At 33.7% G+C, this 11,295-nt stretch overlaps 1 protein-coding gene across 1 annotated transcript; it reads right to left on the bottom strand.

Moving 5' to 3' along the window:
- Positions 1 to 6,502: 6,502 nt before the first annotated feature.
- Positions 6,503 to 7,910, bottom strand: LOC128215059 (5-hydroxytryptamine receptor 6-like). The gene has a single exon (XM_052921786.1). It carries the CDS (start codon positions 7,908 to 7,910, stop codon positions 6,750 to 6,752), a length of 1,161 nt encoding a protein of 386 aa, XP_052777746.1. The 3' UTR covers positions 6,503 to 6,749.
- Between the last annotated feature and the right edge of the window lie 3,385 nt (positions 7,911 to 11,295).

Below are 11,295 nucleotides of genomic sequence, written 5' to 3' on the forward strand. Positions count from 1 at the left end.
CCACCCAAGTCCTCGGTTAAGTCTTACTTAGTCTTCAAAAGCCATGCCGAAGAGGTTTCTAAATACGTTATGGTTTAAGGTTATTCATTAATTTCAGTCATTGAATTATCTATCGTGACACAGGGGCATAACCATTATTCTGGTGATCACATACTTCTAACATTTTAGCAAAAAAGTGTTCAAAATTATCCTTCGCTTACTAACCACTTGACTCTTTCCACGTGTGAAATGCCTCATATGTTGTTTTGATAATCTCCGGCTAACCTTTATGTTAGCAGTGTCGTTTGCAAAATAATCCTCGGATATGTGCAATGTGTGTCTCTATGATTATTATCTGTCTGTTTTGCTTTTTAGATTTTTTACCATCGTCATTTAGGTTCAACGGTTTCATATAACCATTCCTATATAAATGCAAATAAAAAGGGTTACAGATTGAAAGGGTCGGTGGTTGTGCAGGTGGTTGTTTAAGTCGTTAACAAATCTACGGTTAAGTTTTTATATCATATCATAAATTCGATACTTGGTATCCGATAGTTATGAAAATTGGTCTGTATTATGCCGCAAACAATACTAAATATGGGTCACCTCAGATAAAAAACCAAGCTCATTAGGTCGCATCGTAAAGTGAAAAACAATCCCCGTTATAAATGCAATAGATTGGACTCCCAATTGTTATGAAAATTACTTGTCTGCATGTTGTCTTGACATGTACGAATATTGGTCGCCTCATGTAAAAACTAGGTTATGATTTTAAATCTTAGAAGAAAATCCCAGTCATAAATTCAATAACCTTGATCCAATTGTTATTAAACTTCATTAGAATACTATTTTGCAAGTAGTCCTGAACAGCATGGACAAACTGAAGCCGAGTGCAGACCTTTATTTTCTTCCACCTCAGATAAGTAGATCCAATAATATAACCATGCTAGAAATTCTTATCTTCCCCACGAGCGAAGATAAAATGCCCGTATGGAACTCCTTTTTAATGGTCACCACATTGTAATTACCTCCCTTGTTGAAGACTGTCGTCTGTAGCATCATGGAAACCTTGTCTTGTGGCAATTTTTAGAACGCTAATTAATTATTTCTCGCTTCAAATGTCACCATAACAAAGTTTTCACGCACCTTTCAAGAAATAATGCTTCAATCTCCTCAGATTCAAAGACCGATTTGACTATTAACTTAATCTGAATCACTGCGCGCATATCCATGACATCCGCGAATTATCGCATATCCATACGCAATTATTTTCACTAAGCACAAAAGAGTTCCAACAAAAAATGTCTCATAAAATAGATGTAATGGAAACCTCAACTGCCCATAAAGCTGTCTTGGTTGCCTTTTGAAATACTGACCATCGTCATTCAAGGTTAATCATACCTTCATAATGCAAAAAATATCAATATAAGTCAACAAATAGATTCATCTCCAATATCCTAATGCACATTTTAAAAAATACGGGTTAAAGAATGACGAAACCGTGCAATTGAGCGAGCGGGCGGTCGCATGCCGATATCAACCTTGCTTTAAATATGTTATTTCATGTCATACATTCAGTAGATTTATTCCAATTAAAATAAAACTTGGTCAGAATTTAAGCATGTTATCAATATCGGTAGCCTTAAACCCAAAACTAAAAAAACAAAGTCATAATTTCAATAACTTTTTGTATCAAACGTGGTCAGAATAAGTGACTGCATATTGTTTTGAATAATTATAAATATGGGACATCTCAGGTCAAAAACTAGGTCACTAGGTTTCTTAGAAGAAAACATTTCCTCGTAAAATATTCAATAGTTTGTATCCAATTATTATGAAACTTGGTCAGTATACGTAGCTGCATGTAGTCTTGGACGGCTATGAATACGGGTTATCATAGATGAAAAAATAAGTCACAAGGTCAAATCTTAGATAAAACAATCCCCGTGACAAAATCAACTTTTTTAATCATTTTGATCTAACAGTTTTTTCTTCATGATATCTAAGATGGTAGTAAAAAGGCATTTCTTTTTATAACTGCTAACAAGCTATAAATCCTTTTCAAAAACAAACGCGATTGTCTAGATGAAAGATCCGGATATAATGCGGTGTTCCGCAGTGCCACTTGTTTCTATCAAAAGTTTTCTTTTCTTATTATATCTTCATGGCTTTCGTCAGAATATTTGAATCCAAGACATTTCTATTTACATCTTGTTATGCTCAAAACAATACACAAAATGGTGGTCAAGAATTTTTGAATTAAGCCAAGTAAGCACACTCCCTGTTTAAAGAAAACGCCATTGTCAAAATAAAATAAAAATCTGGCCATAATGAGGCGTTCCGTTTTGCGCCTTGCTTTTTACTTCAACAGACAAAAAGGAGATAAGACATTGAACGTGAAAAAAAGTGTTGATTTGTATAACAAATATTTTAACAAGACAGATGGTGATGGTATGTGTTATTTCCAAATTTTTCTTTTTCTTCCGTTTTTATATTGGGATTAAGAAAAAAGATGCACCTACAGTTTTAACAGTTTGCATCGACATTGATAATCCTGTAAGTTGGAATGAAATTATTGAAATGCATTCGGTTAAATTACTCGTAATATAGTCTGGATTCTTTTTGTGAATTAATTATGTCTGTGCCTTGATGCAGTCCAGGATGCACTGTCTATATTTATGATTGAGAATGCTATTTTAGGTTTCTATTTTACTAAAGTCTTAGTAATGCATGCGAATCTCAGATATTAATATGATTTTTGCTGTACTAGAACTTTATGCCTGATGCAAAAGGATTATATGGAAAATTCATAGTGCTAAACATCAAATTGAATTTATGTTCTTAGGATAAACATGATTAATCTTTTTTGTCGGATTTGATCTGAATTGTTAGGGTTGTGATATACGTAAAAATCTTGAAATGGCATACTTTGCAGTCTGAGTCTCCTATAGTTGTGTCGTGTTGCGCATGCGCATTTTGGTTAGATGATGTTCATTTCATACCGCCGATAAACAAGGTTAATGTAATAATAAGAAGTTGATGCCGAGTTATTGCATAATTAATCGAACAGTTAAAACAGTGAACTTACAGTGATCTCATTGCACAAAATATCATATCAACAGTAATTACTCAAATGATGTTTCGATATGTACGTAATATTGTGTTCGTTGTCTTTTTCGTTTGTTTATCTCGAGTTAAGGTCTGTTTGGCTTTGGTCCTTGTGCCTTTAAACAAGCTTTTGGTCTACTTGGCTTGTTCCTGTAGTTTCCTTGTTATAATATTCTCTTAGACGATATCGCGTTTGCTCGGAAGAACAATTGTTTGTATCAAATCATTATTACACCGATAGCTGAATGGTATGTTTTAACATTTAACTTCTTTTTTTGTAATGTTTCAAGTTTTGGGTATTTTGTGGTATTGTTTTGCAAACATATTGGACACTCCGTATGACACATCAGAATGTAAAGTAATGTAAAAACATAATTGTAACAATATATATGGCATTTAAGATATTAGTTCATATACTCAAACGACGATTATAGAAGTATACTCATACTGTTAAATCATGAGAGTATTCTCAAACGGAATAGGCAATTCCAGTTTCGTTTCCAATGTTATAATAATGCAGATAACGTCAAAACCATGTTAAACGTTGTTTTAGTATTCCATATCACGTACAGTTTTTAATTTTTAGACTGTTTCCAAATGAGATATGTTTATGTCCATCAATTCCTTAATTTATTTTCTAGATTAAACGTTTTATTTTTAGCCCGCCTCCACCAACCGGAGGACGACAACTGATGGGGTACTGTCTGCAGGGCGCTATGTTCCGCCAACTTATCTACCTCATTAGCAAACAGTGAGTCGGTGGTCGAGTTAGGGATTCCAGTTGTTTTTCCCATCAATTTCTGTTTCATAAAGCATCGTGTGAACTTCGGTGTTATATCAAACATTATCTTAGTTATATACGCACCTTTTTCTCTCTAATAATTTAATTCGTAGTGGTACAGGGACATTTAAATAAACATATCAAATATCTATACATATCATATGCTTGTCATGGTACGGTTTCTCACCAGAATATGTTCAAAGACTTGTAGCTTTTAAGACGTGCAATTTTAATCTCAGATATTAAAAATGTGTAGATGTACCATCAGTAAGAACAATCGAAAGAATTACTTCCGCTTTGAGGCCGCTCAGGGCTTGAAATGCCTCCCTCACGACCTAGAATTTATAAGGCTGAACCGCACCTGCACAGGTCCTTCTAATAAATGCTGAATATGCAAATAATGTTTTATAACTTTAAAAAAGAAGATAGTGGGAGATCAGAAGGTATTACAATTATTTTTTCCCACCTCAGATAATTAGATCCAATAATTACACCATGCTAGGAAGTCTTATCTTGCCCACGGGCGGAGATATGTATGGAACACATTTTAAGCGGTCGCCACATTGTAATTACCTCCCTTGTTGAAGATTGTCGTCTGTATCATCATGGAAACCTTGTCTTGTGGCAATATTTAGAACGCTAATTAGTTATTTCTCGCTTCAAATGTCACCATAAAACGGTTTTCACGCACTTTTTAAGAAATAATGCTTCACTCTCCTTAGAACTATTTAAAGACCGATTTGACTATTAACATAATCCCAATCACTGCGCGCATATCCATGACAACCACGAATTATCGCATATCCATACGCAATTATTTTCACTAAGCACAAAAGAGTTCCAGCAAAAAAGTACATCTTCACTTAATTTTGTTTAACTGAGGTTGGAGAAAAAGCATCTACTATAGCCGCTCGTGTAAGATAGGTTCATCCCGAACCGCGCGCAGAGTGTTTTGCGGAAACTCGGTAAACCTCTTTTCCGCAAACCACCCTACGCTCGGGTCGGAATGAAACTATCTTACACTCTCGGCCATGAAAGATACTTAAAATATTATGTGTAAATGTCAAACGCATATTTTTGCAAGATAGATAACACCCATGGAAGATGTGGTATGAAAAAACAACAGAAAATACTCACCGGACATATTGAACATTAATTTTTAATTTTAAGGGCTAATGTTTTCTGTTTGTTTCAAATGTCTATATCATAGCATATACATCTACTATGCTGTTAATTCCTATTTACTTAAGGCTACTTACAACTTTGCTGTTTAAAATGTATACTCTCAATATTCTTAATTTAAAGTTTTGAAATACCGAACCATTATACACTGGTATTTCAACTAGCTCTATTTCATCTTACTTTTTGTAATTGTCTACATGAATAAAAACGGCTTTTGTACATACTTTTTTACATGTGTAAACTATTTAAAACCTTATGCTTTTTTTCAGGTAAGCACTTTATTGATATGAACTGATATTATATGTATATTAGTTATTCGTGTTGGAAAATAGCTCATTGTGCTAATGTTTTTTGTTATCATATACTGGAATTTAAATAAAGATTATTGTATATTGTCTTTAAAAAAAGAGTACACAAAATGAATTGACAAGACCATAGACATAACAATATTTTGTTAAGATGATATAGACCACAATATCATCAATGAAACTGTGTATTTAATTTCAATTCTGGTTAAAACAAAAAAGAGTGCAACTATATTACTTGAAATGGAAGAGACACAATTATGACAATAGAACAAGCGCCATGGTTTCGTGCACATCTTCATAAACTACGTTGGACCTTCTTATGGCTGATACTAAGTACATACTCACGGATATTAATGTCAAAATGTAGCAACTTCTCCAAGGATGTGCACAAGCAGACTGTTATTGCTTGAACTGTCCCTAAACTGCGATTTAAATGAACCTAAATTTCTAGAAACAGAAATTATTACTTTTTCCAATAATGTTAAGGTTAGCAAGAAAGTTACAATTAAAAGACATTCAATTTAAAACAGTTCAATTTAGGAATGAAATCCCGCAACGCATTAATAGTGAATAAAATATAGAGCTGGTAACAATTCTAAGACCATTATCTTTTATATCCAAACTCTATTTCTTACAAAAAGGGTTTAAGTTCTTCTTAAAAGTGTACACCTAAATGTGCAAGGTGACACACGAACTACTATCATACTAAAGTTTATTTGGTATATCGTTTTAACTTTTTTTTTTTTTAAATTGCGTTGGTAATATTTATATTTACAAACCATGTGTATAGATAAGTACTTATAAACCAGTATATGAACATATTAAAAATGCAATTGGCCGTTGGGCGTTAAATCTTTATTAAAATAATGTGTAACTCTGACCGATAAAACATGTAACAAAAGAATATTAAACTATGCATGTAATAATTCATACATTTGAAAGACCAGTGTTTATAATAAACGAGCACATTACAATAATAAAATCTTAACACAACAATACCATACACCTGTGACGGAATGAGTACAGTAACACAATAATATCGAACATTATTTCACTTCGCAAGTAACACTTACTACTTTATCAAATATATACCATGATTGTTTACATAAGATATAAACTTATCTCTATGGTGAATGAGGTTTCTATTACATAATCAATGTAGTATCAATGTTGAAAGCAACTGATAAATGCGACGTTCTGGTACAATGCGTGTACGGTTTGTTCTGACTTGTTCAACGTCATCTACAAGTTTAATTTCCGGTTGAAATAACGATCACAATGACGAATACGCAATATTTATAAACACTTGACACATACTCAATATTCTACCGTATACGTGTATCAAATAAAATATGTAACCCTTTAATGGCACGAAGTATCCGCTTGTCAATTTATAATTTATTCTCTGTGGTTTCCGACGAACGCTTTACGAACTCCATCGCGTTCTGGAAAAAAACTCTGTCGCGTTTGTACTTTTGGAGAAAGGTCAAACACGGGCATACATTAAATAACGCTGTTAAATAAACGTTCCGAAAGTCACGTATAAAGAACGGGTAAATGATGGGGTTTATGAGGCTGTTACAATACCCTAGCCACACGAAAGCACTAAACAGTTTGACATGGACGCAAGTACATAAGGCTTCTAATATATTTGTAATCAAAAATGGAGCCCATGTCACAACGTATGCACCCACAATTATTCCGAGGGTTACTGTAGCTTTTCTGGTGAATGGTTCTCTGATGTGTTTGTTTGCTACTTTTGCTCCTAGAAGCATGTTGCTAGGTGCAATAAGGACTCCTACGAAACATGCTTGTCGTTTTGCTTCCTTAGATACCCGGTAATATAGTCCGAATGCAACAATTATCGGCAGCAATATAGTCACAGTTGACGCTATCAGCACAAATGTTAAACTTGGAATAAAAAGGCATTGAGGTGTTTCCGTAAGAAAGGTTAGGTTAGTAAGTGTTGGTAAATCAGGATTGTGGATACCTGTCCCCAGAGGAATGAATGATGCACAAATCGCTATTACCCAAGCAACAGCTATCATAGCAAATGCCCGTCGGTGGGTTACGATGACCTTGTAACGTAGAGGTGACATCACAGCAATGTATCTATCAAGGCTTATCAGGCATACGTTCAACACTGACGCACTACAGAGCATGACATCGAAGCCCGCCCAAACAACACAAAATCCACTTGCTAGTATCCAGCGTCCAAATATTTCATTTAGTGTTGCAGGAATCATAACCACAGTCCCTAGCAATAAATCGGCCATACTTAGAGACATAATAAATAAGTTTGAAACTGACCGTAGTTTCTTATTGAATATCACAGCGGCGAATACCATTATATTTCCTGTGATTGTTAGGGCAGCTATAAAGAATAATACAACACCTGTAACGATACTTCCTGGCGACACCTGCTTTTCACCAAAATGCCGTTGCTCGTTTGATTCATTTAATCCGTAGATAACATCTAAGATCCGTGGTAGAAGAGTGTTAGTACTGTTGGCAAATACTGATATGTTCCGAGACAATAATATATTCGTCATATCCGATTCTTCCTAGAAAATTAATATTCCGCATTGAATGTATCTTTCTTTTAAATAAGTTCATGTAGAAATGTTGTTTAAATGAAGAAGTTAATACATTAAACAAGTAAAGCCAAATGCAGTGAGTTTCGCGAATACTCTGCCATTAAGTAACTTTTCTCACTGTTTTAAAACGTGTACGTTTTCCAATTCTGTTGAATATTTCCGTCCGAAATCATATCTCCGATGACATAACGATTGTACTTGACTGAAGAATCAAGTTCTATTATTGTCTCTGAATATCATTAACCATGCATGTTCCGAGTTCTGAAGACAATTAGTTTCTTTTAATGTCGTCTGTTGATTAAATCAAGATGAACGAGATTACGATATTTATTCCGATGAAAACTTCATTTTATCAGAGATAATATCCTTAAATGGTGCTTGCACAAATGAAATGGCACTTTTATTATTCAAGCTATGGCTAATACAGTTTTGAAAATCCATTCTTAGTTCTTGAGTTGCGCACTGTATGTCCCGAGAAATAAAACATTATAGAAATAATCCGACAATTCCTTACAGGTCCAGATGTCCATAACATTTTCCAGACTTTATTCTTTAATTATTGATGCAGTGATTTTCTTTTAAGTAGCGTCGATGCAGTTGCGTATTACAATACATTTTCCATTAATTTAACCAAATACGAAGCCTATCTGTCCGCTCTGGTTGACGGTATGTCACTCAATGCCTCAGAGCCGAACTTTTCTAGTGATCTGCTTAACAATTCTTGGCCATGTCGCGCCAATATCGGAAACCCCAACCTATCTTTTCATCTTTTCACGATAATGGATTAATTGAGAACAGTGGTTATGGCCGTGGTATAAATGCTTAAGTTTACGACAAGCCCTTTTATTGCTGCTCTCGTAAATTGATAATTCGCTCAAGGTTTATTACTGAAAGTCGTGAAAAATTATCAAATCAAACTGTTCAAGTCCTTTGTGTGATCTTTATTTCAATCTGTGAGTTTGATAACAAAGTTTGTAAGCCGCTTTGTAATTATGCTTCAGTTGATATTTTGAGAAATACGTTTATGCCAAAATCGCATTCAACATAACGGGAACATAATGGCAAAACTTTCCATAATTTACTTCATTAGTAGGCTTTCTTTGAATCCTACGATTATTTTTCTGGAAGACGAAAATTAAAAGAGCTGATTTTCTATTCATTCCTAACTATTGCCGTGGATGCGCAGTATAAGCAAATCGATTTTGGTTAAGATCTATTAGAAATATGAAGTCTGATAAAGTAAAATCTTGTTGTGATAATATTGCAATACATCAAAGAAAATCGCAGAAGCTGGAATGATGGCACTTTACGGATACAAATGTACTCACACGTCCACTGTAATACTTTACAAGAACGAATAGTATTTGTTTAATAATAAAATGAAACTTTTAAAATATTAATCATTCCGACACCGAGGTTGCCTTGTAAACATGTGTATGATATAGTGGTTCTTTTACATGCTCGGTGTAAAACAAGTTTCTTGGGTTAAACCAGTACTGAGTACACCACTTTTCCAAGCACTACCCTTCAAATGCTGAGCGTAAGTTAAGGGAGCACACCACACTGGTGAATATCTTCCTGAAAATGTAAATAACAGTATGCGACTTCAATGCCACGTCTTTAATCAAGAGTTATGCAATTACCTTTATAACGAAAAGAAATTTAGACCCTTTGGTTACCAATTGAAAAAGGAAGGGAGCTCACATAGTTGTGGAACATAAATATAACACACAAATTCTAACAATCCTGTGATTAATTACATGTTTTAAAGTTGCATTTTTTATACAAAATCAATACATACATATGTATAACAAACATAAATTTTGACTGAGAAACCTTTAACTACTAACTAAGTAATGCATTTATGGAAATCATTAATTACTGATCATAAAAAAGAAATCAGAAAGCGCAAAACTATTAAATGATTGGTGAATGCACAAAGATTAACTGTGGTTTACTATAGTCTAGAAAGGTAGAAATACGGTGTTTTATTCTCGTTACTTTCAAATAAAACTCGGTATCCTTCATAAGAACCATTGTTTACGACATTTATTAGTCCTTTTTGGAATATTAAAATAATATTATTAATTGTGGTAAGTATTATTTGGAAGTAAGAGTTAATCTTTCAATACATTACCACTTCATACTCAACCGAAGAAAGTTTAAGATTATTTCTTCATAAATATATATATATGTTTAATTAAAATTTTCAATATGTTTCGTTATTAAATTTGCATCGAGAAAAGGATTTGCATAAAACCGTATTATATAAAACATTCACTTTCCATGTCATGTTCACAGATACGTTTTGAAGTTTATCAAAATAGTGATCATCAATACATGTTATATTGTAAACTCAGTAGTACGCATGGATGACCACTTCTATACATGTAAAATATTAATATTTCTTTGGAAACCGGTCCAATTAAAGGCATTAACATTACCAACAAAATGCAGATTTATGTTACATTTCTTACCTTTTTGAAATACTACTAAACTTTTAGTTCAACAGCGTGCTTATTTTAAGCAAAATAAAAGGTCGTTGCAGAATGACGCCTAATATTGTACTAAACTTCATATACCCGGAGACTAACGGTAGTTGTGTCTAAAATTCAACATATTTAGCTTCAATTATTGATGACTTGATCATTGAAACAAATGCAATTTCAAATAGATACTGACCGAGCCTCTTCGTCATTATAGCTATGATGTATAAAGTTCGATGCATTACAATGTTTTTTTACCCATGAATAGCCTACTTCATAAACACTAATTTATATTTGCAGGAGTGTGACGAGAACAAATAAGCTAATTGAATGACGCTCGTGTCTGTTTCTGGGTAAACACCAGCACTGTTTTCCATTTTAGTTGCCATAACAATGTTTCCCCGATAAAGATTAAATCCACGACCTAATGGATATCATGCGAATAACGTTGTAAAACACTATTTAACTCGTCCAGTTAATGTTGCATTGGATTAAGTCGCCATTATTGATCTCTTCAAATGAATAGAAATAAAGCGATAACAAATTCCAATGTCGTATGATAATCTTTGTTAGCTTGAGTTTTCACATTATCCTGCTGGTGTAAGGTCTTTGTATCGTACATAATTTAAGCTATGGATACGGTTATTATGCACATAACACCAAATGGGTTGATACGACTGTTCTGCTTATAGTACGTATGTCTCTTTTGTTAATGGGTGGATCATGTGTGACCTAATGGATATCATGCGAATAACGTTGTAAAACACTACCTAACTCGTCCAGTTAATGTTGCATTGGATTAAGTCGCCATTATTGATCTCTTCAAATGAATAGAAATAAAGCGATAACAAATT

The sequence above is a fragment of the Mya arenaria genome, chromosome 13 (genome assembly GCF_026914265.1).
Source record: "Mya arenaria isolate MELC-2E11 chromosome 13, ASM2691426v1".
Lineage (NCBI taxonomy): Eukaryota > Metazoa > Mollusca > Bivalvia > Myida > Myidae > Mya > Mya arenaria.